This window comes from Panthera uncia, chromosome A2 (genome assembly GCF_023721935.1).
Source record: "Panthera uncia isolate 11264 chromosome A2, Puncia_PCG_1.0, whole genome shotgun sequence".
Classification (NCBI taxonomy): domain Eukaryota; kingdom Metazoa; phylum Chordata; class Mammalia; order Carnivora; family Felidae; genus Panthera; species Panthera uncia.
In genome coordinates this window covers 151,397,119-151,424,391 of record NC_064816.1, presented here as the reverse complement: position 1 = coordinate 151,424,391, position 27,273 = coordinate 151,397,119, and the positions used below count along the sequence as shown (strand labels likewise).

The following is a 27,273-nucleotide window of genomic DNA, read 5'->3' as shown; positions in this document are numbered from 1 at the left end:
TTTGCCCCCACCCCCAAAATAAATAAACAAACATTAAAAAGGATAAACCATTCACTCCTTCATACAGAACGGTTTCCTCTGCCCCTCACGTCGGGCACTAAAGAACAGCTACCGTTTAGTGAAGTAGCAAAGAGAACCACGTAAGGGGCTAAGCCTCAGTGTTCATGGATTCCTTGTTTGCAAATTTGTCTCCTGTCTCAAATACGGGGGCGTATTTGTAACCCCCAGATCAGTGCTCAAGGTGCCCTTGCCATCATTCACAGACCTGTACAGAGCGGCGAATGACCGGGGGCCTCCCTGTGCGTGTGTTCCCAGCTAAGCTGCAAAAGCAATGCTCTGCTTCTTGTTTCAGCTCCCATATTGTAAACGAGCATTCTTTCCATGGTCTGTTTAATGCCACATTTTCACATTTTTGTTGGTTCTGTGTTGGTGGTTTTGCTGCTTAAACCCCACCCCACCCCTCCCCCTCCCCAAGCAAGAAGGCTGTGATGGGCCTTATGGAGAACATCCGTGTGCTAGGCAAGCTTCGTTCAGGCCTGAGTTATAGCCCTGTCGGCCATGAATTCTAGTTAGTGAATCAACACTATATACATGAAATAAGCTGTCTTTAAAGAGAAACACACATAAAACAAGTTTATGCATTGATTAGTCGAAGAAAATGTGACCAGAGGAACCTAACCCTGTATTTCCTCCAGGGCAATGGTTCAGTATCATATCCCTAATTCAGTGTTCATGGCAACTTTAGAGAACATAACTACAATGACTAATGAGAATCAGCTATAGTTCTCTAATTGGATTTTTAACTATCTTCTTGCGCTTGTGTTAGGACTGTATTTTTCCTTCTCAAAGATGATCGTGTTCCTTAAGGAACACAGGCTGGGTATGCTGTGGCACAAATGCATGGTCCCTAATGACAAGCCCACACTACAGTGTCTCTTCCACCTCTGTGGAGCCCTTGTTCAGGTCGCTAGCTCAGAAGTCTGTTTCCTTCCTTCCCACTGACCTTTCGAATCAACCAGTGGTAAAGTCTTGACTGTGGTGGTCTGGAGCAGGGTTTGCAATTCCCCATACGTGCAGGCAGCTGAAACAAACTTCACATCACGCACCATGATGTCCTCAACAAAGATTGTAAATTTGCTACGGAGGAAGAAAGCATGGGGGTTAGCCCCACCATACACTTGTTCCTTTGCCATCCCAGGCATTCTATCACTCATAATATTCATCAAGTACATGGGAACATAAAAGTAAGTAAAAAGCAGTGTTTCCAAATGTTGACCCTAACCTTGGTCTCAACCTCAGAACCTCCCACCCCCACCCCATCAAGTCTGAACTAATTCCAGCTGGTGCCCCTGACCTGAGCTGGTTCCAACCAAGGTCAGGCAAGTAGGGTAGCTTCTTGACCTGGATGATGCTGTCATAGAGGGAGGGCTGCAGGCTCTGAGCCACCATGTTGGCCAAGATGACAGCCACCATCATGGGGAGGATGTGGGCAATCTGACCCGTTAACTCGAAGCAAATCACAGCTGTGGAGACCGTATGGGACACTGCGCCAGTCAGCGCTGCTGCCCCTAGAATGACACACAGGAAGCGGTGGGTTAGGGTTGCCATTCCTGGCATGGAGGGCACGTGAGGATGCCATGGGAGTGATGTAGAATGGGGAGACATGACCCCAGTCAGTACCAACACTCCTGACATAATCATCTGTCAAGAGTAGTGGTGAGAATGCTCAAGTATTAGAAAACCATTTTAATCTTACTCGATGTCCTTTGGCAATTTGCAAAATCATTGTGTGTGCCCGGATTTTCACTTATAAAATGAAGACAGTGATGTCCTATCTATTCCTTGCTTTAGAAAGTTTGGATCATTCTGTTTTGTTTTGTTTTGTTTTGTTTTGAAGTAGTCTCTACACCCAGTGTGGAGCTTGAACTCACAACCCTGAGATCAAGAGTCACATGCTCTACCGACTGAGCCACCCAGGCGCCCCAGAAGTTTGGACTGTTCTTAACTGAGCATTTTAAAACCCAGTGATAGCATTTTACTTTGGGCCTCAGGTTTTGATGTCAACAATTTATGAATGAAGAGGGTCAAACCCAGGACTCAGGCTGTGGACTTGGAACATGACACCTGTGTCAGATCCTGGTTCTACAGTTTCTCAACTGTGAGAACAGAACTTGATGCTGCTGGAATCCCATATTCTTATCTCTGAGGTAAATGAGGTATTGAATAAGTTGTAAGGCCCTTGCAGACCTACAATGTTATGATTCTGTGAACTCTTTGAAAACAGAATCTGTCTTATTTGTTTTTAGTTATGTTTTCCCATCAACAGAAATAGTTGCTAGAAGGTATACATGGAAAGAGAACAAGAAAAATTTACAAAAGAGAGGGGCACAGTCAGTAGAGCGTGCAATTCTTGATCTCGGGGTGGTGAGTTCAAGCCCCATGTTGGGTGTACAGCTTACTTGATGGGGAATAAGAGCAGATGACTCTTACTGATGAAAGAGGCTTTTGTAAAGGACTGTGATCGGGGAGTAAGGTCGCCATATGCAATGTAAAGCCGGTTAAGGCTTCTATATTTAAGGGAGGCATGGCCTTAGATGTTATGGGATTTTGGTGAAGAATATAGGAGGGAGGAGGCATACTAATTTTGAGGATTACACTGGCTTCTGTGTTAGACATGGTTTCAGTTGGATGGTTTCAGTTGGATTATCACAGATTATCAGAATGTTAGGACCGTGAGATATCTCAGAAGTCACGTGAGGGCAAAGAAAGTGGGGTGCAGAAAGGTAGCTAACTTGCTCTGTAGTCATGCAGGTGACAAGTGGCAGGGATGAGCACAGAGCCCATGTTTCTTAGGTCTTAGTCATGTACTCTTAAGTCCCGTCAATATTGGTACATCTGCAGGTTGGGAGTATCCAAGCAAGTCACCTGCACTGCTGTTTCTCTGATTCTTTGGAAGCAAAGAAAAACCCTCACCAAACATTCAGACACAATCCTAGGTGCTTTCCTTCTTATCTTGTTTAATCCCCATAATAATCCCTTTTCTACATAAAGAAACTAAGGCTCAAAGACGTTCAATAAGAGCTAATGAGAGTCAGAGCCAAGGGCTGATTATTTGAACAAAAGTTGAATCAAATAGCATAAAATTAAAACCTCATTGTGGAGCCTGGAATAAAGATGTCATGGGAGAGTTTGAGTGTGGCTATTAGGGGTTCCGGAGGGTAGAATGTGTCTCACCAATTACTGCATAGCCGCCGGGTAGGATCTTGTAGATGATGTCATCGAATAGGATACCGTCAGGGAATAGCATGGCCATGATCTCTCCCACCAGTCTTCCAAATGCAGCTCCTAGAGGAAAGACAAAAGGAACGAAGGTATTGAAAGATCCAAGTTCCAGATCCTCTATATTTTCAGAGCCAATCCCTGCTTGGGCACTAAGACCAAACATAAGCCCCAAGCATCCAGACCTTTCCTTGATTTCCCAGTACCCTAGATTGCAGCTCTCAGTAAGATCCCAGGCTTCCCACCAGAACTTACCTAGCACAAACACAGGCATGAAGCCTCCACAGGGTATGGGCATAGTGGTGGCCACGATGGACATCCAAAACTGGGGTAAAAAGAGGCATCAGGACACCCTCTCAACCCTGCCCAATACACATGCATACACTCCACCCTCTCCCCACTTCCAACCCTCCTTCTTGCTTCGAGAGTCACAGAAACCCTGGGATAGCAAATCCTTTTGGAAGCCATTTTGTCTGCACCCTTCCTCCAGAACCAAAAAAAACGTGGAGTGCTCAGTCTAAGAGACAACCAAAGACAACATGATAAGAAAGTTCCTCCTGATCGTTAACTCAAATTGTTCTGACTTGGAGTGACTGTGTTTGCCTTTAGGCAATCTAGAAGGAAGAGTGGAGCCCCTGAAGACTCCTGTCCCTGCTCCAGAAGGCTCCTGGCCTATACTGTACCCTCTTAGCCTGAAAAGGTCACCTCAGCTGAACAGCCTAAAAGTCTTGAAGCTGGAAGATATCTTTTCCCAGTCAGATTATGTTTCTGAAAAAGAGCCCATTTCTAAGTGGCAGACACCTTGAAGTCTTAGTGACTTACTACATGACTAATGTAGCTTTGAGGTGGTCATTTACAAAGCTGTTTATATGGTAAACCTCACAAGGGAGTCTGGAGTGAAGCCTGTCTTGCCGGAGCCATTTCCTAACATCAAATCACCTTAAGCAGAGATTCAAAACACATCAGATCTGTCCTGGCCATCCTGGAAGGGCACACTGAGAAACCTAGCCAATCTCCAAGGCCAACTCTGTCGGGAAGTATTCCAACAGAAATTGGAACAATTTTAGCAAAAGCAATAGGTACATTCTGTGGCAAGGAATGCAGAAGAATTGAGAAATAAGAGTGGAGAAAAGAGTATTGGTTGAGCTTTTGAAATATCTGTGAAAGAAATAAAAATGTGAGACATAGCATGTGAATTAGGTTTATGTATCACTTCCAAAATACGTCAGCTAATCTTACAAAAGGATCTCAAACTAATTTGGTGAAAGATGGTAGCAGCTAAGTCCAAACAAATTGACAGGATGAAACATTTACAATTAAAAACCTATGCAAATTTACTGTAAGCTGGTAAGAAATAAATTTCTTAATATTCTGAACCTTAGAAAGATTCCCTTGAGGAGTGCCTGGGTGACTCGGTCGGTTAAGTTTAGGTCGTGATCTCACGGCCTGTGAGTTCGAGCCCTGTGTCTGACAGCACAGAGCCTGCTTGGGATTCTCTATCTCCCTCTCTCTCTGCCCATCCCTCGTTCATTCTCTGTCTCTCTCTCTCTGAAAATAAATAAAAATTAAAAAAAAAAAAAAAAGATTCCATTGAGACAGGGCTGGTGTCAAGAGCCATGACAAAAACTCTGGGAAGGTTTCTTTCCAGAAGCTCTGAGTTGATGCAAAATGCATACATACTTCTTCAGGTCAGAATATGAGTGGGTAAAACAGTTGAGAACTGCAAAGTCAAGTGAAGAGATATAAACTAAGAACTCCTTGAGTAGAAAGCAACCGCATGCCTCTTCTCTGCCTGCTCTCAGCACTGGCATGGTGCTCATAAATGCAAGTCAGATGTAGGTAGGTCACTAGGGAGGGAGGGAAGGAGGGAGGAAGGAAAGAAAGAAGAGAGTTTGCTTGGTCCATGCAAGTGTCTGTGCAGATAGTGTCCATACAAAACAGAAAAGGCTTCTCAGAGCTAATATTTGCTGCAACACCCAACAGAAATGCTCGCTGGTAAACTGGTTGAAACTGCAGATGACCAGACACCATGTCAGTCTGTCTGGACATGGAGTTCTAGACCCTTCTAGTTTAACCTTCATAAGTGATTCTGACATATGACAATTGGAGACCCTTTGAACTATTCTGTGCCATCTTTTTGGAATAAGCACATGAAAGCCATATAGAATTTTGTTGGCTTGGGTTTACCTGAACGCTCCAGTAATACAGATAATATGTGGATAATAGGGCTGAATTCAGAGGACAAAGTTTGGATTATCCCCCAAGATATGTGTAAGAACAGATGAGGATCAGAGGACATGGAAGTGATCAAGCCCTGTAGCACAAAGAATGACATATGAGGTTAGCAAACTTTCTGAGCTATTAGCACATGAAAGGAAGGATCCAGAAGCAATGTAAGTAATGTGGAACACAAATAACTCCCAAGAATTTAAACACCCAGTTCTAGAGAACTGGGAAACTAGACACCCGTTATGACAGATGTCACTTTATTTAGACCCTCCACAAGAAGGAGTGCTATGAAGAATTCTACTGAACCCTGGGCTATGCTGAACAGTGATACCAGGTAATGATGTTGGACTCTTAAAAAGGGAAACTGAGAAGTTGTAATATTCATACCCATTGTGGGAGCTGGTGACTTACAGCATGGTGATACTTTCTATGTCTTAAGACTGAGGAATACAGAAGTTCCTTTCATCATTAGCTGAGAACCTTATCTACCTGTATGGATACTGCCTGTGTATGTATGTATGTATGTATGTATGTATGTATGTGTATATATATGTGTGTGTGTGTATAGGTAACCTACTACCTACACTTTAAATTTTTTTTTTAAATTTTTAATGTTTATTTATTTTTGAGACAGAGAGAGACAGAGCATGAACGGGGGAGGGGCAGAGAGAGAGGGAGACACAGAATCTGAAGCAGGCTCCAGGCTCTGAGCCATCAGCCCAGAGCCCGACGCGGGGCTCGAACTTACGGACCGCAAGATCATGACCTGAGCCGAAGTCGGACGCCCAACCGACTGAGCCACCCAGGCGCCCCAAATTTTTTTTTTAAGACAGAGAGAGACAGAGAGACACAGAATCCGAAGCAGGCTCCAGGCTCTGAGCTGTCAGCACACCCTACGTGAGGCTCAACCTCACGAACTGTGAGATCATGACCTGAGCTGAAGTTGGACACTCAACCAACTGAGCCACTCAGGCACCCTTTTTAAAAAAATTTTTTTTAATTTATTTTTAAGACAGAGAGACCATTACCTACACTTCAGAATAAAGGGATGTGTATGTGTCCAATAGCAGAACAGTGAAAATGCTGGAAGCAATGATAATCAATCAGACAATATCAGATTTATAGCAGTGAGTGGTTTTATGTGTATAAATATTATAGAATAGCACAGGCCTGCTACATACTGTGGGGCTTGAAACATAGCCCAGGAAGTATATGAGTTTCTCCCCCTGACACGCTTATGATATACACATTATCAAGGATGTAATTCAGTGAGAAATTAATAATAGTGACATACAGTTGAGTCCTGCTATATAATCCAATTAGGCTTCTTAGAATAAACTTTAATCTGTGAAGTTGAATACAGATATATACTTGGGAATCTGAGATGAGGTGAAGTGAGGTGTAGGGGAAATGTTGAAAAATATACAGTATTTTGTTTCTTCAAAACTTTTCAAAAGCTTGACATTTTCTTTTAATTATTTTTTTATTTTATTATTATTATTATTATTATTATTATTATTATTATTATTATTTTGCTCCTTCTACTATCTTGGAACCTGTGGAGGCCTGCTGGGAACAGGACTCCTGAAAATGACAAGTATGTCTGGAAGGCTGTAGTCCAAAGCCATTTTTGCTGGCTATAAGCGGGGTCTCCAGAACCAGGGAACACACAGCTCTTCTTAAAATTGAAGGTGTTTATGCTCGAGATGAAACTGAATTCTATCTAGGCAAGAGATGTGCTTCTGTGTACAAGGCAAAGAACAACACAGTGACTCCTGGTGGCAAACCGAACAAAACCAGAATACTCAGGAAAAGTAACTCATGCTCCAGGAAACAGTGGCATGGTTCGTGCCAAATTCCAAAGCAACCTTCCTACTAAAGCCATTGGCCACAGAATCTGTGTGACGTTGTACCCCTCAAGGATTTAAACTAACTGAAAAGTAAATAAATAAAGATGTAGATTTGTTCTCCTGTTAAAAAAAAAAAGTTGTTTTTTTTTGTTTTTGTTTTTTTTTTTAATTTTAGAGAGAGAGAGGGTGCATGCAAGCAAGGGAGAGGGGCAGAGGGAGAGAGAGAATCCTAGACAGGCTCCACAGCTAGCACAGAGCCTGACGTGGGGCTCAATCCCATGACCATGAGCTCATGACCTGAGCTGAAATCAAGAGTCAAATGCTCAACTGACTGAGTCACCCAGGCGCCCCAAAACCTTGACATTTTAAAAGTATATATGATCCTATCAACAACAGCCAAATTATAGAAACAGCCTAAATGTCCATCGACTGAAGAATGGATAAAAAAGATGTGGTATATATACACAATGGAATAGTACTTGGCTATCAAAAAGAATGAAATCTTGCAATTTGCAGCAACATTGATAGAATTAGAATGAATTATGCTAAGCGAAATAAGTCAGAGAAAGATAAATATCATATGATTTCACTCATATGTGCAATTTAAGAAACAGAACAGATGAACATAGAGGAAAGGGAAAGAAAAATAAGATGAAAACAGAGAGGGGTGCCTGGGTGGCTCAGTCGGTTAAGCGTCTGAATTTGGCTCGGGTCATGATCTCACAGTTCATGGGTTTGAGCCCCGCGTCGGGTTCTATGCTGATAGCTTGGGGCCTGGAGCCTGCTTCGGATTCTGGATCTCCCTCTCTCTCTCTCTCTGCCCCTCCCCCACTCACGTTCTGTCTCCCTCTCTCTGTCAAAAATGAATAAACATTAAAAAAAATTAAAAAAAAAAAAACAACAGAGAGGGAGGCAAACCATAAGAAACTTCTAAGTACAAAAAACGAATTGAGGGTTGATGGGAGGCGGGGCTTGGGTGGGGGGATGCACTAAATGGGTGATGGGTATTAAGGAGGGCCCTTGTTGGGATGAGTACTGGGTGTTATACTAAATTCTACTCCTGGAACCATTATTACACTACTTTAACTAACTTGGATTTGAATAAAATTTTTTAAAAAAGTATATATGATCCCAAAGTTACCATACAGCTCAGTCTATATTATTTTCCTTGAACAATAAATTCTGAGATGCTATCAAAACTTGGCCTCGGTTACTTACAGGAAGCTGGGATTTATAAGTGAGAGAAGATGAATGCTGTACTGGAAGTCCAAAAGTCAAATCCCTAACAAGACAGCGAGACTACTTTTACAATAAAAATATCAAATCTTTTGAAGGAACAACAACAGACCTAATTAATAAAGTAGGTGTGCAAAATATGGAAGCTGTTGACCCACTGAACCCACATGGAGTGGAATGGGAAAGAACATGCACAGATACAGCTTCCAGAAACCCAGAGCAAATCCTGAGAATGTAAGTCACAGACTTGGAACCTGGTGCGTCAAGCACCTGGCATCTTTAATCATGGGATCCTTGGCAAGTACATTAAAGGAGCAGCAAAAAACAAAGACATTTTTTTCAACCATAAGCATATATAACTTAGTGACTCATATCCTGCAAAAATATAGATTCACAAAAATTATCACGAATAAGTTAATAGCAAGGTATTCAAAAGCATGAAGGTTCAGTGTGGACAGTCTTTTACTTGAGAACCCTAATATACAGAGGAAATCTTGGAACATACAGGCAACACGCACCGTCAGTAATAAGGCAATCATCAAAAGAGAAAAAAGAAAGGCAAGCAGCAGCCAGAAGAGATGTCACAACTAGGGGTGGAAATAAAAATATCTTTGTATAAGGCGGTGACTGAGAAGCTTAGGAATACATGGTCCTTGATGGGCAGACATGGAAGAGAACGGATGTAAGAGACCAGTTGTGGTTTCCTAACTGAAAGTAGGAGAAAAAGGCTTGAGAGTGGTAAAATCCTCATGGCCTTGCTACCTAACTAGGGAACAATACCATGTATAAAAATTACATACAGTCACTAATAAAATTGATTTAAATATTTTATCTCTTTTGCAATTCTAGAAAAGAGATTACCCACTAGACAGGGGGAAAATGGATATGCAAATCATCCAAAAATGGATAATCAGATGCATGGAGAATGAAGTATACAATTATCTAATATGTGGTGGGATTTGGTTAGCTTATCTTAGGTGTTCCCACAGTCATCTATACTGCTCAACCCCGTCTTGTCCTTGTTTACCAGGCTGCTGTGACATCTTAAGCACTTAGCAAATGGAACTTTTAGCAGGCTTATGGTAATGATGGCAACATCACTAAGTTGACATGAATAGACACTGGCTCACTCCTATAGATGGGCAGCTTACCTGTGCTATGGTTTCCAGCTACTTGTTTTTAGGTCCACATGAAGTTTACTCTTTTCTACCCTATGCAAACCATGGGTTCCAGGTTGAAAACAGACAGAAGCTTAGGGGGTCAGGAGTGCAGGAAGGGGTACCTTCATGATAAAGAAGAGGAGGATGATGATGACGACGTTGACTTGTGGATGGATCCACACAGCCGACTGGCCCAGGCTTGCAGGGTCACCCACATGCTTTACCCACGTGTTGTTGTCAAAGAGGGTACTGATGGCTTCACGAGGCATCAGCTGTGAGAGGAAGAAGCAAAAGGGGGCAGGTCTCCAAGGATGTTTGGTGCTAGCACTTTGTACAGAACTGATTCTCCTGGGGTTTCCCGGGTAGCTCAGTCGGTTAAGCATCCGACTTCAGCTCAGGTTATGATCTCATGGTTCATGAGTTCGAGCCCTGCATCGGGCTTTCTGCTGTCAGCGTGGAGCCTGCTTGGGATTCTATCTCTCCTTCTCTCTGCCCCTCCCTCTCTCTCTCCCCCAAAAAACAAACAAATATACAAGTGGATTCTCTCGTCTCATTTTTCAAGGGTCTCTCTTGTCTGTTCTTGGGGAGAGATTCTACACTTGGGTAAAAGTACTTGTGCTCAGAAGCTGGAGGGATGTCTGTGCTGTGGCCCTGCCCTGGCTTAGTCCCAGTTCAGTGACCTGATGCCCACCTCCCTCCCCAGACTCTTTGGAGCTGACCTCTCCAGCCATGAATTGACCCATTCCTGGTGGAAAAGTGAATGAAGCGATGACAAAGGTGACGATTCCGGGATACAGCAGGCGACTGAAAAAGACACAGATTTAAGCCCCCCCAAGTTAGCCACAGTGGATGTCACATTGAGCTGGCTAGCTGGGTCCTAGTAGCCCACTGCAGACTTAGCTCTTTGTTTTTATTTTATTTTTTTAGGAGAGAGAGAAAGTGAGTGAGGGAGAGGGGTGGGGTGGGGGGAGGGAGAGAGAGAGAGAGGAGAGAGAGCCCACGAACTGTGAGATCATGACCTGAGCTGAAACCAAGAGTCAGATGCTCAGTCCACTGAGCCACCCAGGCATCCCATCCTCAGCTCTTTAAACACAGAATGTTCTTGCCACCAAAAAGCAATCTTTAACGGGCAAACCACACCGTGTTCTCTCTCTATGTGGAATATCAGGGCTCCTATATTTTATCACAAGTCAAGTATTGGCATTTACAGCCTTTGAGAAAGATTAAAAGGGAGGGGCTCGTGGAGAAAGCAGAAAGTAAATGGGTAGGACACAGAAGGGCAGTGACTCACTGCTTCGCCAGAAACCGGCTGAGGGCCTTGTGCCTTCGGACACCAAGCATGACTTGGCGGTGCAGATACACAAATACAGCTCCCAGGAACCCACAGCAAATCCTGAGGGCGCAAGTCGTACAGCAATGGAACCCTCATCCCAGACCTGGCTGTGGCAGGGAAACAAATACCAGGCGCCCACCCTCCCCCAGCAACTCACACTCACCCACGCCTGCCCCCAGGCTTTCAGCTTGAGGCCCTCCCAGCCCAAAGCCGCACCCTGCCCTGCCCCCACCCCCAGCTAACCACTCCCAGGGCATTCCACTGACCCGATGATGGCAAAGGCTGGGAGTTCCTGCAGGTCAAAGGGGAAATCCATTCGGAAATTGGTTCTGAAGAGGGCGGTGATGGTGACTACGGGATGGAAAGGCATGGTGGGAGCGCCACAGAGACCCGAGGGGAAGCCAGGGTCATCAGCCGAGGGTCAATTCCTTCCTTCCTCCGAGGCCAATGTCACCTCTTCCACTGAATTTCCAGTTTTTATGGCCAAACACTGCCCTTCTACTCCGTGATCCAGGACCTATATCTTTGCTCTATATCCTCGGGCCCACTTCCGAAATAATGCCATCCATTCCTTTTCTAAACCGCCCTAAGGAGCTTCCCTACACGCCCCATTACCAGCCTCCCTCTTTCCCTGTTACCGGCATCCTTGTTCCACACGGCCAGCACGCGGAAAACAAAGGCACTGAACGTGGCCGCAAAGAATCCTCGCCAGTAGTTCCGCACGGCAAAGTAGGTAGAGGTGACCTCGATGCTGAACAGCACTCCTGCAGGGGCGTGGGGGTGGTCAGGGCCAGACAGAGTAAGAGGCTCTCCCCCAGCCCCCACCCTGTGGCCCCGAGGTGCTTTTGCTGAAACCTGAATCACGAGGGGAAGCAGCAGTGGGAAGTAATGGTCTCCTGGAACCTCACGCTCTAAAACATATACCTGCCCACGCTGGCGGTTGTTTGCAGGCCGGGGATGTGGTCCAGTAAGATACAGAGAGGAGCTCGGGGTGGGGGATGGGGAGTGTGGTCCTCAACCCACAGACCGAGGGGGTCAGGTGGTCCCACCCTCTCTCTCCCTTAGAAAGTAGGGTTGGGTGGGATTCACGATTGTCAGCCACAGGGACTTAAGGGTTGTTGCAAAGTTTCTGCAGGGAAGTTATGGGAGAAAACATTTCCAGAGCAGGTGCTCAGCAGAGCTGTGAGGCAGAGCTCAGGACCCATGGGAACTCTCCTTCACATTCCCTCCAATCTCTACTCCCTCCTCCCAGGTACCACATACCTTGAGGCAACTTTATAAGGAACAAATAAGAAAAATGAACATGAGAAGCCTTCATGAGAGCTGACAATAATCAATATTCCAAGAAAAGAAGAGGATTCATCAAAGTGTTTAAAAATTAATATTAGGGGCGCCTGGGCAGCTCAGTCGGCTGAGTGTCTGACTCTTGATTTTGGCTCAGGCCATGATCCCGGGTCATGAGATTGAGCCCTGTGCATGCACGTTGAGTGCAGAGCCAGCTTAATATTCTCTCTCTCTCTCTCTCTCTCTCTCTCTCCCTCTCCCTCTCCCTCTCCCTCTCCCCCTCTCCCCTGTGCGTGCTCTCTCTCAAATTAAAAAAAAAGTTAACATTAAAAACTTGACATAAAATAACAAAAACAAGGGGAAAAACCAAGAGGCTAGGAGTCAAAAACAATTTTGTTTCAGAAAGGTGAGTGGGGCAGAAGGAAAGCTAATTAAAAGGCCTATATAGCACTGTTTCTAAGCAGATGCTGGAGTGGAAAATGAGGAGGTCGATACACAGACCGATAGCAAGCAGAGGGAGGGACAAAGTGAGGAACGCTAATGAGGGCCTAAAAGCGAGATTCAAGAGACAGCAAGGAAAATAACCTTTGAACGAATTAAGAATACGGGAGTGGACTTTGATTGGATGCAGGATAAAAATTGATGGCAAGAAGAAGTAGCTAGCTAAGCCTCATCTTTATGGAAAATGAGGAAGAGAAACCAGAAAAATGCAGCATGTAACTAGATGAGTGGAGGAGGGGCCTGGGCCCAAGAGCAACCAGGAACCAGATAAGGTGCGTCTCCTCCTTTCCCCCCACGGTGAACGGTTGCTGGCCTGAGACCCCTCAGGTAGCAGCTTCCGTCCGAGTCAATGTTTTTCTCCCTGTTCTACATGCAAAGTCACAACTCTGGACTCCTCCGGGACTGCCCCGCTCTGTTTCACAGGTGACAGTCAATAGTTGAGTAAGTTACTTGCACCAAGAGGATAGTGGCCTGCCGGTTACTCCCTCACAGAGTAGCTGCAGCATTTTGGGTGAGGGTCCCTAGGGGTCAGCTCAAAAGTCACCTTCTCTGGGAAGGCATTCCAGGTGCCCCTCGTCAGGTGGAAACAGCTGACTGTCTCAGAATTTTGGACTGTTTGAGCACTTGTTATGTGTTTCCATCTCTGAGTTCCCCCTAGGATCAAAAGTTCCTTGGAAACCACCACCTAATACAATGCCTGACACATCGTCGGGGCTTTCTGTCTGTTCTATGGGTGAACGGGAGAGGAAGGGGAGGAGAGAGAACAAGAGAGAACAGAACGGGTGAAATTTCAGAGAGCGGAGCGAGGGAAGGGGGAATTTGGGGCAGCTGGAGCTGCCAGCCACCCTTTCTGCCCCTGCTCCTCAAATCACGGCCGGTAAGGCTGCTGTCTCCTCGGGCTGAAAGGAGGATTTGACACAGTGTGGGGAGCAGGTGGAGGAAGTCTCTCTCCTTTTCTTTACCAGTAATAAAACAAAGTCAGCTTTGATTTGTTGGGGTGTAAGCTATCCAACTTATGAATATTTTACGACCATATTTTGAAACCCCGGGCTAGATTTTCTTTCCTATGATGTGGTTCTGGGAATGCTTTCCCCAGCAGTCTGTCACTCTATACTCAGGAATGAGAACTGATTTTACTATTAGTCTGAGCCAAGCAGAAAATGTGCCGCTAAGAGCAAACAAAGCATTAAAAACACAAACAGCTTCTGGAAACTCTCTGGTTTTTGTTCCGTGGTACAGCTCTCTTCTGCCCCCCTGGATGTTCCCTGTTCTCCCCCTCTGGCTCCTTTGCCCCTGCCCAAGCCAGGGCCTTGACCGTGGTCTCCTGCTCTTGCTACTCACAGACACACTTTCTCGATTTCATGGCTTCAACTGCCACCGACAGGCTACTTGTTAGCAAAGCCATGTGTTCAGCTCAGTTCCTGGACTTCAGACTCAACAGTCCAGCTGTCTGGTCGGTATCACTCGGCTATGCCACTGGATCTTCAAACTCAATAGATGTAAAGTAAAATGGATCAACTCCTCCAGACCCGTTTCACGTCCCATATTCCTTGTCTTGCTGACCAGCACCGCTGTCCACCCAATTTTCCTTGGAATAAACTTTGGGAGTTGGCCCAGATTCCTCTTTCTGTCGCATCCTTTATAGCCTCACATAAAATCAACCTCCAGGTCACATCAATTTTACTTTCTATCATCCTCTTCTCTCTTCTTCCTCTGTCCAGTTCAGTCTCTCATCATCTGGCATCAGGGCTTTGACAATAGCCTTCTTCTTAATCTTAGACTTAATCCTGTTAATCCACAGGCTGGTCCAACTCTGCACGCATCTGCTGGAGGGACTGGATGGATGTGCTGGGCTTGTCATGTGTCACTCCCTTCCTTGTACAGAATTCTTCCATGGCTCCCCTTCCCCCGTGACAGCATTTCCAAAAGCCCGATCTGTGAGGTCCTTTGAGTCTTATGAGAAGTTCCTTGCAGAAGGGATTCTGTGGGAAATGCTGTACTGGAGCCACATTTTGCATATTCACAAAGCATGCCAGCATATCCAACATTCTGATAACTCTTCCAGTTTAAAGAACTAGCTGTTTAACACAGTGTTTTTCCAACTTATTTGACCTTGGAACACTTTTCACATGTTACCTCTATTAATGCCATGGAGAACCATGTTCTGTAAAACACATTTGGACCTTCACGATTCATGATTTCCTTCCTTCATGGTTTCCCTGTGCAGACTCACTTCCTGTTCCTGTTTCTCTTAACAATGCTCTCATCTACTGTGATTACAGCCCCCAGATCTTGACTTTGCAATGCTGTCTCTTCTGTCCAAAGTACCCTGTCCTCATTGTCTTCCTTGCACTTTGCCCAAACTGTCATCAAGACACTTCTTTGGGTGGGCTATGATGATGGGTTTATCTGCCCATCCACCCCGTCAGCTGTGAGCCCCTGGGAGTATGGGATCCAGCACACCCAGAGGGCACACAGCACAGAGGGCACACGGTAGAAGCAAAAAGATGTTTGTCGTTTTAGCAGGTTGTTGAAGCAGATTTCTTTCATCAGTGTAAGGAATTAAGAGTTGGCTATATAATGAATAAATTATCGTTTTAATAATGTTTTCTTTCAGAATTACTCTATGTTCTTAAAAAAAGAAAAATAATCAAATAAGCCTACCTTCCAGGGTATTTATTTTTTTAATTTTTAAAAAATTTGAGAAAGAGTGTGTGCATACGTGCGCAAGTGGGGGAGGGGCAGAGAAAGGGAGAGAGGATCTCAATCAGGTTCCATGCTCAGCACAGAACCCAATGCTGGGCTTGATTCCAAGACCCTGGGATCATGACCTGAGCTGAAATCAAGAGCCGGATGCTCAACTGACTGAGCCACCCAGGCGCCCCCTGAAAATTGCATCTTAATTTTTCAGTACTGAACCTTTTCTCGGGTCAAGAGCCATGTTTTACCTGTCGCTCCCTTACCACCTTCCCTATATTCTACACTGGACCAAGAGAAACCTTCCTCGTTCATCCTAGACATTCCAGTTTTATGCAAAAAATACACATTCTCTTCATTTTAAAATAATCTGGCTGATTAAAAAAAAAAAATTAAAAAGCCACCTGTCTGAAAATGCTTTTCAGACCTTCTGGATTTGTAAGGCAAAAAGAGAAAGTAAAGGTGAAAATGGGTACAAATGTTAAGTGTGAATGTCTAACGTGTACAGAAATTCAAACGCACTGAAGTGTGTACAGAAACTCAAATACACCCCTCACTCGTGGAGACTGGTGACTTGTCTAATGACAAGAGCTGACACCAGAAGTACAGACAGGATGCTAGCTGATCTTACGCTGGGCACAGCATCAGGACAAACGGGTATGACACACTTTCTGCTCCCTCTGAACGCTTACTCGTAAGTCATTCCTGAGCTGAGACATGGGAGTTACCTGCGCACTCCTCTATGAAGGGACTGATTACATTTTCATAATTGAAAAGCTACCTCTAACGTTTAAGGAGCATATGCTTTTCCGGCAATTTTGTTTCCCCAGTGTCAACTCGGTGCCCTTTTTATCACCAATGAATCCAATGAATGAATGATCCATGTAGTCCCTCCTGTGTTAATCTTGTTACAATGGACTCACCACTAAGTAAACATGGCTGCTTTCTCTGTCCGAGCCCACTTGTTAGTGACCCAGGACAAAGAAAACAGTCTGAAAAGCTGCCCTTTGCCTTTCATGTGCGGGGAGAACTAATCTCAGGTTTATGTTGCTGTCAGGGAGCAAAGGTGCTTTTAATTCCTGTCCGCAGCCCTCGTTAAAGCTGACCATTAGTCTGAATAACCACACCTAGACCCCCGTGTCCTTGATAACACGCACAATGGAAGCTCTCCTGTGGAGAACACACTACATAAGGTCCCCTGTTAGAGGACGTAATAAGTGGAGGGCAAAGGTGTCCAACAATTTCGACAGGCTTTATTGGTTACAAGTAGGGGGACTGGGGGGACTGCCTTGGTTTTCATTCCCCGCTCTACCTCTTGCTAATGGGCTGGCCTTGCTCAAGTCACTTACCCTCTCTGTGATCAGTTTTCTCCTCCCTCTCCTCTGTGCTGTCGGTCTCATACAGTTTTTAGCAGGAGTAAGGTGCTTAGAACATCACCTGCACATGGTAAATGCTCACTAAAGTTTGCTGTTCTTGTCATACTTTGGTTTTAACTGGCAGTATCGCACTTGGGGAGCAGGGCCAGGCAGTGGACTGATGTAGGAGGGGGTAAATCACTTGCCTCCGAGTGGTGTCCCAAAACAACAGCCAACTCCCACAGCACAGCCCACAGTCAGCATGTCAGTGTAATAGTATGGCTGCTACTAGGGGAGAGAGAGAGACAGACAGAGAGATGGGGGGTGGGGCAGGGAAGGGGAGCAGAGAGGAACGGAGAACAGGCAAGGGTGGGGAATAAGGCAGAAAGAGAGGCTTAAGTCACAGAGACTCACAGTGGTCCCATCTCCCCAGTGATTCCCAGGTCAAGAGATACTCAGTTTGGCAAACAGGAAGTGACCTCATAGGGCAAGCCAAACTTAGAAATAAAAGGTAAATATATGCAAGGCAGGTAAGCCAATAAATGATCATCAGAGAGGGGCTGGAGATGGGGACAACCCGGGCAAGAAGTGTCAATAGGAAGAGAAACAGAGAGGACTTCAGACAGACCGTACCAATAAAAGCCTGCATAAAACAGCCGCCAGCCGCGAAAGAACACATAGCCCTTTGGTGGAAAAGCGTGGGTGCCTGGAACCCAGGGGCTGCGATCCGGGGTCACTCCTTGAATGCCCACCCACCAGTCCCTTCAGCGAGCACCCTCTCCACCCCAAAGCTTAGGCAGCCACTCAAACCCCCTTCCAGGTCGTGCTCCGGGGTAGGGAGGAAGTGGGACTTGCCTCCGATAGGGGCTGCAAAGCAGCATCCCACGCCCACCGCACAGGCCGGCACCAGGAGATCAAGCCGCCCAGACACGGTCTGCAACAGAGAAGCACGCAGGACGAGGAAGGTGGAGGGCTAGGGCCAGCAGCAGTGCTTGTGAGAGATGGGGTGGGGAGGACCAGGAAAACAGAGGGACAGGGTGGGTACAGGAGGCAAGGGCGGAGCTTGGATGGGGCAAGGGGGTGGGGGCGTGGGGGCGTGGGGGGGGGGGCACTGACGAGGGGCCGCATGGGAGCTGGTGGGCCTGCAGGCCTGGAGGAGCCGGGGAGCAGATCGAGAAGGGCGGCCGGGAAAAGGCTGGGGTACGTGGCGGCGGGGGGGGGGGGGGGGCGCGGTGTGTGTGTAGAATAAAGGAGCGTGGGTTAGCGCGACGCCCCCTTTCAGCATCATGGCCAGCCCAGAGCAAAGGCAGCCCTCCCGACGCCCTAAGCACACACAGCCCATCCCTTTTTCTTTTTCAACCTTACCTCATATACCCCGCAGAACATTGACATGAACTTGCTGAGGACAGCAGCACAGATGCTGGCTATGTGCACAAATGGGCCCTGGGAGAGAGAGGGAGGTGAGGGGTCAGCAGCAGGGGTCCAGACAGGAGGCTGTGCGTCCTTCACTGGACGAGCTTTATGGCTCCAGGCACTGAGCTGGGTGCCACAAATGCGGCAGTGAGCACGACAGAGGATCTGCCCTCCTGAACTTCATTCCAGAGGGGAAGGGGGTGGGGGGTGAGGGGTGGGGAGATGGACCAGCATTTCAATCAGGCTACAGGTGGGGAAAATGAGAAAGGGTGAGGGGATAGAGAGAGGCAGACAGACTAGGGTGTGATGTGGGTTTAGAGAAGGCACTCGGGGACGGCCACAATTGAGTAGTGTCTCCACTGAAATGAGGCAGTGAGCCACGTGGGTGACAGGAGGAAGAACGCTCCACGCTGGGTCCTGGGACGGGAACAGCTTGTGCGATTGAGGGACAGGAAGACCCTGTCACCCAAACGCAGTGAACAAGGGAAGCTTGGGAGAGCAGAAGACCAGACAGAAAGAAGCCAGATCAGCACAGGTCTCCTAGGCCCCAGAGAGACGTTTGTACTTGATTTTTAGAAGACTGGAAAGCCATTAGAAGTTCTTAAGCAGAGGTTCTGCCAGTACTGATTCCATTTTGAAAAGACTCTGGCTGCCGTGTGGATTCCCGATTGTGGCCGGGCAAGAATGCACGTGAGTATAACCTTGAAAAAACACAGCCTCTCTCTGGGGTTCAGCTTCCGTAATATTAAAACAAGGAAACTGGTCTGAAGTGCCTCCAAGGCAGTGGTCCTCCACCGGGCGAGATCCCTCTCCCCACCCCCCAGGGAAATTTGCCAGTATCTGGAGGCATTCTGATTCTCGAAACTAGGGGGCGCTACCAACATCTAGGAGGTAGAGGCCAGGGATCTGCTAAACCTTCCACAATGCACAGGGCAGCCCCCCAGAACCAAGAATTACCCGACCCAAAATGTCAACAGGGCCCAGTCTGGGAGACTGCTCTAAGGCCCTACCGGCTCAGACTTCTGTTATTCTACTCCAGGACTAGGACCTTCCCTAGTATTTCCCCTCCCTAACGTACCCTGGCGCGGGCTCTCCCAGCGCCCCTGGTCTCAGGCTCCCAGAGCTCCCTCTGGGCTCAGTGCTGCCCTCTGCCGGAGCACCAGTGGACTTACCTCCTTCCCCACAGGAATGCCACTGCCCAGCCCTGCAGTCAGGGCCACAACCTTGGCCACAAAGGCCTTGACGGTGAGATATTCCTTCAGGATGACCCCACGGAGTATTGTCTTCATCTCAGGGATCCCGGAGCCTAAAAGGTTCAAAGAGTGATTATGTGCCGCTTCCAGCTAGAGGTTAAAAGGGAGACAAACATCCAGACAGGTGGACGTGGTGATGGGCGTGGGTGGGGAGACGATGGCAAGACAGGGGGAAGGGCCGTCAGTCGGGTTGAGGGGCTGAGCGAGGGAGGAAGGGCACTGGAAGGGTCTACAGGCTAAAGAGATAACATTGATGACACGACAGGGGTAGGGTGGTGAGCGGATGGAGGGGGGAGGTTCTCACCAACGGCCTGGGGAGAGATGAGGTGGCAAAAGAGGGCGCTGAAGAGGATGAGAGTTAGCGGGAAGGTGACCCAGACCAGGTACTGCAGAGGCAGGCTGGGCTGCATCTGGTAATAGGTCCACTTGTAGGCTGCAGAGACACGTGCCTGAGCTCAGTCCCAGAGTGGCGGGATGTCACCGCACCCCCACGGTGCAGCACATCACAGTGTGCAAGGAGCGTCCTCACGGCCTGGCCATCCTGTCTGACCTCACCACACGGTATTGTTCTCACTGGACACAAGGGAGCCCGAGTTGTGGGAGGTGCCGTGACCTGTCCAAGTTCCCACCACTTGTAGGAGGTAGAATCTGCGAACCCCACTTCTGAGTGCTGGGACTGCAGGCTGCCCCAGTTTGCCCAGAACCTGGGGTGGGGGGAGGGTGCCTGGGACTCAGGGTGGTCAGTGCCCAAACCAGAAAAGCCCTGGGGAAATGGGGATGAGCTGGTCACCCTATTAGAGGGGCACCCACAGGTTGTATGGCAGCAGCTGAAGGGGCAGAAGTGGATCTGGGTCCGGGTCTGGTCTTCTCCTGGGCCAGACCTCCTCTGTGCAGCGCCCCCCTCCCCCCCAAACACGCCCAGCTTATCCTAGGCAGGAACTCTAGAAACTCTAGGAACCGCTGTGCGAAGAGAGGCTGAGGGTAAAGGACCAGGTTAAACCTACCCTGAAGGCTTTTGGCACTGACATAATCCATGCTCCAGCTAACCAGAGCCATAAGCAGTCCCAGGAGCACCAGAAAGATCCAGTCTTCTCCTAATTTCCTTCTTACCATGTGTCCCAGGCGGCGCATACAGTCTGGGAAGAGGGAAAGACAAAAAGAGCGGCTAACCGGTCACTGCTCTGGGCTGTGATTGAGGACAGGAGCGGAGGAGCTGGGCCCCTGGGGTCTTGTCTATCTCTGCACCTCATTCACTGGGTTTGCCCATGGGATACCTGAGTTCTTTCTAACTCTCCTTTCCTGGGGGTGGCTGGGAGGGAGAAGAGGGAGCCAGGCAGGGTGAGAGGAGGCAGAGAGAGATGCCTTTCCCTACTGCTTGGAGGGGGACTTGGGTGTGGGTGAGGGGAGGGCAGAGAGTGAGCTACAGGAGGTGGGGATGTCCCAGTTCTCCTAATCCCTGCGCCTCCTTCCATTCCAGATCCCTTTATTCCTTAGTCCCCGTCACCTTGACATTTAGAAGAGTGATCCTCATCCTTGCTGTCCAGGCTGTCACTGGAGCCCGTCTTCGGGGGTATCCCCATGCCCTGCTCCTTGTGCGGGGGCTGCTGTTTGTGATGGCCATAAATCTGGACACAGGGGGAATGGGAAACGTCTGTTTTGTTGGAGTCCGAAGGAATAGACGGAGGGAAGCACCCAGACCCACAGGGGAAACAAACAGCTTTTTAAATTCCTGGGCGTTGAGAGCCTCACGGAGGGTCACTTTGTGGTGGTCCCTGCCCTCGGTGCTCCATCTACGCTCCCACTCTGGACGCCTTTACCCCTGTACCCATCCTCACCCCATCTCTGTCCTCATCTTGATGGATGGCAAGGCCAGCTTCTACTCTAAAGTGGAGACACAGGAACTCTGCTAAGACGGGGCATCCGTGTCAATCAGGTGTTTTATGTGTGACCCAGCTTACTGTGTGTCAGCCTCTCCCTACTATCCCAGACCCCCCTTCTCTGCCTGGCCTCCCTCCTAGGAATCCTGACGTGGACCAGCAAGGACAGACTAGCAGGGGACTCTTGGTTTCTCTTTGCCTTGGTGTGTCTGGCCTCTCTTGAGGCCCCTCAGATGCTCTCAAGTTCAGAGGAAGCCCACCCGCCTCACCTCCCTGTGCTCATGTGCACAAACAGGAAGCAGTCCTGGTAAGGGACTTCCCATGGCAGGATTACTAGACGCTCACACTACGGGGAGAGGACAGAGCGGCGCCCCTCAGATCTGGGAGCCCTCTGCTCTCATCCCCATGGAGAACACGTGTGTTTGGGGCAAGGGGAGCAAGGGCTCTCACTGCTTTTGGTCTGTCCTCCCCCCCTTCACTAGCTCCGTCCTCTGGGGCCAGGGTCAGGCCAGGTCGTGTTGCCAGTTCTGGGAGAGCCTGGGTGGGAGAGATCTGATTTCACAATATGAGCAGCAGAGTTTACGCCCCAGTTCTGGACAGGAGCACACTCTTTGCCCAGCTCATGGCTGTTCTGTCTTCTGGGATGAGATGGGTGACTGAGCGAGACAGTGTGTCCCTCCCTGCGCTACCTGGCCCAGAGAGCAGACACTCCCCCTGTGGCTCAGTGCATGTCCCTCCACCTGCTGTTTCAGCTGTCTGGGGCCTCAGGCTGGTGGAGGCAAGGAAGGGGGTGTGGAGGTGAGGAAGGGGGTGCTCCAGACCAAACCCTGGCTGGGAAACACCTGAGAGAGCCAAATCTGTGCCGGGTGGTTCAGGGCGAGGCACCGCATCAGAGCAGAGCTCGGGGAAGGGAGGGACAGCTCAAGTGTGAGGGGGATGCTGGGATTCACGGGTGTGTAGGGGTGAGGCTGGGAATGGGAAGGAGAGGTGAAGCAGTGTAGACACAATATCGGTGATTGTTGAAAGCTGGGTAAGGGGCATTTGGGGGTTCATTACACGGGTCTATTTTTTAAGTTTGGAATTTTCCATAATAAAAATGAAACAAAGAAAAACTTAAGTCCAAACCTCTCTTCTTTACTTTCAGGCCAGCTCTACTTCTGAAATTAATTTACCATTCTTCTCCATCAGGAAGCTTCCTGCTACTTTGTCGCCGCACCTTGACGGCATTTCACTCGCCCCACGGAGGCATGTGGTGGCATGTGGTGACCGGTGAGAGGAGCAGGGCCCTGAGGAGGGGCCTTTCTGTCCAATCCCGTCTGGTGTTGCAAGGCCAGGCCAGGCCCCACCTTCTCCGGGAAGCCCCTCTCCCCGCACTCACCATTCCCATCTCTCCTGACTTTGTGTCCCCGCCCCCACTGATTCCCCAGGGGTGCCCTTAGTAACCATCTCCATCTCCGGGATGATGCCAACTGCTGCGTGGATCCTCTCGTCCCCCAGTGCTGACATCACCTGCACAGCCACCCCTTGGTTCCCTGCCCTGTCTGCATCCCCTCATCACCCACCCCTCCCCGCCATCTTTAGCTAAAACACGTGCACACACACTTCCTCACGGATCACCTGCCTGTTTATCTGCGGCAACCTCGCAAGCTTTCCTTCATAGTTGTGCCGTCAGTCCCCTTTTCCGTGCTAGATGTCCACAGCCCACCCATCCAGACGCCCGCAGTGAGCTCACTAGGCACGCACACCTCTACCTCCCCGGGGCGGGGCACCTGCAACCTGATGGGCTCCTACCTGATCCACCTTCCCACCCGAAAGTTAGGCTGCGGTTCTTCTGCTCATTTTGACCCTGGTGTACCTTTGATCACTGATCTGCAATCCAGTTCGTTTTCTCCACTTACCCCAGCACCTTTCTTCTGCCTTGTGCAGAAGCGTTTATTTGTGCGCGCACTGCAGAGGGTCAGCAGGGAGAGAGCTGGTGGTGTCTGCGTGGGGGTGAGGGAGTAAGAGGCAGCTTCACACAGAGGTGTGGGCTCCCACGCCAACCACTCTGGGCAGGTTATGTAAGCACGGGCTAGTCAAGCCTGTGTGGCTATGCCTTTCCCCCCTAGGATTCGGGTGTCCTGTTAGTCAGGGTTATATAAAAAAAGGGGATGGGATCTCTATAAATGCACGCTTAGCTGAGCTCAGCCCTTTGAAGGATTTTCGTATTTTGAACACATCACCATGTACTTTTTAAAGTTAACACAACACTTCTCCCGCTTTCACCTGATTCCTCATTCCCCCACCCCCAGCCGTCACACAACTGTCCCCCGGATTCCACCACCCCCTCCCCCTTGGACTTTACCTGTGTGGGGCGGGTGTTGGGACGGGGGCCTGCGTCCCTCCGGAGCCTGTGCTGAAGGGCCCCATTTTCGGAGGGTAGTCCGTAGCTGGTGCAGTGCTCAAAAGGCATATACTGGTACTGGGGGGCACTACCCCACCAGCTTTGCTCCCCCCCACGCCGCTGGGACTCCGACCGCTCCATGTTCCTTCCCTGGGCCAGGCCTTGGCCTGCTCGCCCCGGGGCCTCCCCCAGTACAGCTCCTTAAGCCCGTCCTCTTGCCTGTCCCCAAGGCGTCTGGGGCAGCATGCCCACCCCCAGCTATTTATAGCCATCTCTCCGTCACATGACCCCCCCCATTGCCACATCTGATCTGCTTGGGGTCGAAGCAGGTGTGAGAGGGGTGCGGGGGAGGGGTTGGGACAAGAACCTGAGGGACAGCCCGCAGGGAATTCCCTCGGCGGGGGCCAGCAGCCCTATCCCCTCCATAGTCACAAGGAGGCTTCCAGCCCCAAGCCACTGGGCCCCCTATAAACATCGCCCAGACAAGCATGGAGAGGGGCTCTGCACACTCAGACCTGTGTTCCCGGGGGCACCGGACCTGCACCCTTAGGGTGTCCTGCCCTCGCTTCCCCGAGGAAAGGTGAGGGGTGGGTGCTGGATGGAGGGATCTGGAGGATAACTCACGTGAGAGAGTAACTGGTGCCTCTCTGCCATCTTTCCCTGTCCAGTTGCTCCCAGCTCAGTATCTTCCCAAGATTGAGTCTTCATCTGTGGGGCCAACTCTCCCATCCCGGCCAGTTTTCAGGTTGCCCCTCCAGCTTTGCTATTTCTATCTGCCAGAGGCCACTAATAATGCTTTGGTGTCATCCCCGTGACGCCACTCTTATTACCCACTGGGTGTGGGAAGCAGGGGTAACAGCCTTGGGTTCTGGCCTTTCTCCCACTTCCCAGACAGATATGTCAGTCACACCAGAAGCCTGGACTCTCGGGGAGGGACGGAGCCTCCATGTAGACTATGGAGCACCTGCCTAGGTCTGTCAGGGCAGGTTAGATAACACGGGAGAAGGAGAAGTGGGTCAGGGGCATGGGGTGGGTGGGGGGGGGAAGGGAGTGTCTCTCATCATGAGCCCAACAAACAAAAAGGATGACGGGGAAGTTCTCTGCTACTCCTCCTTTTTCGGGTCAATAAGTTTTGGCCAAGGCCCAACTACCCTATCTGGTGTCTTTTTTTTTTTTTTTTTTTTAAAGCCAAGTTTCCTAGGACATTCCTTCCCCTGTGAACTCCTCACTATAGAAGAAAAGTTACAAACATGAGCCAATGCATAGTTTAGAATTTGTCACCAAGTGGGGTCCGCCCCAGGGTATTCCAAGTTCAGGGACTGCAGGGTACTGACACCAATCACTTGCTCTGCAATTAAACCTTGACCTCGGCTAAATGGCACTGTCCAAAGCAGGGGAGGTGGATGCCATTAAAAGCACGTTTTCTAACACCAACCCTATGAGCTCGAAGGCTTATAATCCACCGCCAATGATTACAAATGTGTGCTGGTGTGAGGGCCTGAAGGCTGACAGATGCCTTCTCTGCAGGCAGAACGTAAGGAAAGAGATCTAATGATTTGGTGTAAGATGAAAGAATAGAGTGCCAAAGTCAAAGTAGGTTCTTTGGGGGAGGCGGGAACTTTAGAAACAGAAAACGTTGTCACGTTTGAGAAGGGCTCTCCTGAATGTAGCCAGTTTCTATAGACACTCAATAATCCTGAGAAACAAGTATCTAACACAATTACTGTTTCTTCATGCTTCCTTAGAAAATCAGGACCTGGTTATAGATTCCAGGATTTGAAGGCAGAGAGATCAGTGGGACTGGGAAAATCCACACTCCACCAAGCCAAGTAGAAACACCAGCTTGTGAAGAAGAAAAACCAGATTCTGAAACTGGGAGAGTCAAGGCAACCTACTGCTGCTAACGCTGAGGGCAGGGATTTGTGAGTAACTTGAGTCTGACATCAGAAATTGTTAATATCTCATGGGTTCCATCTTTAAGAGAACAAGAAAATAAAATGTCAGGGTGCCTGGATGGCTTGGTTGGGGGAGTGTGCACCTCTTGATTTGGGGTTGTAAGTTCAAGCCCCATGCTGACTGTAGAGAATACTTAACTAAAGTCTTTAAAACGGAGAAAAGAACATGTAAACTATGACCACCCCCTACCCATAGGTACAATGCTTGGGTTCTTATTTAGAAGATGGGTTTCTGGGGAGTTCTGTGAAAAGCTCCACAATCTGGAAACAAATTTATAAGCATGCACACATTCTAGAAGGTATGTATACTGTGTAAGGAATGAATTATTCTGGGGTTTTGAATATATTTTTTTAAGCTTATTTTTTTGTTTTTTGAGAAAGAGACAGTGAGTGGAGGAGGGGCAGAAAGACGGACAGAGAGAATCCCACACAGGCTCTGCACCATCAGTGTAGAGCCTGATGCAGGGCTCAAACCCACGAACCGGGATATCATGACCCGAGCTGAAGTTGGACGCTTAACCAACTGAGCCACCCAGGTGCCCCTTGAAGAGATTTTCTTGGGGTCTACGATACTAAAAAGTAAAACCTATAGGCTTATGGAATTGCTATTTGAAGGGAGGTTGCCAAAAATGACCATATGGGACACATGTGCAGGGGAAAGTGTGTGTTGGAGTACAGGTGGGTGTGAACGAGCCACTGCCCGCCCCCTCGCCCAACAGCTTCCCATCAACTGAAGCATGAACTTTCTCTCTGGGTTACACCCTTGTTTTCAGACCTCTTCAAATCCAGCCCCCCAGCCCACTGGACAATGCACCATTACATTGTCTTTAACGGCCTCCAGACATCACTTTCCCTCTGCACATCTAGTCTAGCATCAAACCCATGACCACATGCTTTTGTTTCACCTAGGCAACTGTTAACTCTGCGTCCACCACCCCCCAAGCCGCACACACCTTCTAATTGTACTCGCTGGTAGTAGTAGCTTCTCTACTCCCCACTGGATCCCGCCCCTCCAGATCTTTACAAATACTTGGTCCCTTCCAAGGCCTGCATGAGGCCTTCCTGATAGCACTGGAGAGGTCTCTTTCTCTTCTGGTTTCTCAAACATGATACACTTGTTCTCTATTCTCTACCTAAAATAGTGCAAAGATGGGATAGTCTCTGGTCTCAGGCTTATTTTCCCAGCCCAGTGGGAAAAATCTATAACCCAAAAAAGTGAAGAGGAAAAAAAAAATCTCATGCTAGGAAGTCACAGAAGTCATACTGTTAGTTAAGAGCATACATTAAAGCTAACATTTTGTTTCACATCCTGACCTCAGTTTCTTTAGAAAGGCAGTAACTTAGAGGGTTATGGTAATAAGAGAATGCATGCAAAAAACTTCTAGTGTTTGCCCTCATAGCAAGCACTGAATATGAATGCATATTATTGAACTGAAGCTCATTCTGCCAGAGTTCACAATTCTCAAGC

General features: G+C 48.5%; 1 protein-coding gene and 1 pseudogene across 1 annotated transcript in view; one reads left to right on the top strand and one right to left on the bottom strand.

Annotated features, from left to right (window-relative positions):
* The window catches only part of CLCN1 (chloride voltage-gated channel 1), a 33,310-nt gene extending 9,158 nt beyond the window's left edge, over positions 1–24,152 (bottom strand). Inside the window, exons 1-16 of the mRNA XM_049642029.1 lie at positions 23,812–24,152; positions 21,095–21,215; positions 20,595–20,726; positions 19,895–20,023; positions 19,510–19,643; positions 18,290–18,367; positions 17,131–17,209; positions 11,726–11,851; positions 11,354–11,438; positions 11,046–11,147; positions 10,474–10,558; positions 9,877–10,026; positions 3,535–3,604; positions 3,235–3,345; positions 1,355–1,568; positions 1,004–1,137 (exon numbers count right to left, since the gene is read on the bottom strand). Of these exons, the coding sequence (XP_049497986.1) occupies positions 1,004–1,137; positions 1,355–1,568; positions 3,235–3,345; positions 3,535–3,604; positions 9,877–10,026; positions 10,474–10,558; positions 11,046–11,147; positions 11,354–11,438; positions 11,726–11,851; positions 17,131–17,209; positions 18,290–18,367; positions 19,510–19,643; positions 19,895–20,023; positions 20,595–20,726; positions 21,095–21,215; positions 23,812–23,991 (1,930 nt within the window). The 5' untranslated portion in view covers positions 23,992–24,152. The remainder of the gene's footprint in view (positions 1–1,003; positions 1,138–1,354; positions 1,569–3,234; positions 3,346–3,534; positions 3,605–9,876; positions 10,027–10,473; positions 10,559–11,045; positions 11,148–11,353; positions 11,439–11,725; positions 11,852–17,130; positions 17,210–18,289; positions 18,368–19,509; positions 19,644–19,894; positions 20,024–20,594; positions 20,727–21,094; positions 21,216–23,811) is intronic.
* LOC125930256 (60S ribosomal protein L35a-like) lies at positions 7,099–7,480 on the top strand (annotated as a pseudogene).
* Positions 24,153–27,273: the final 3,121 nt, after the last annotated feature.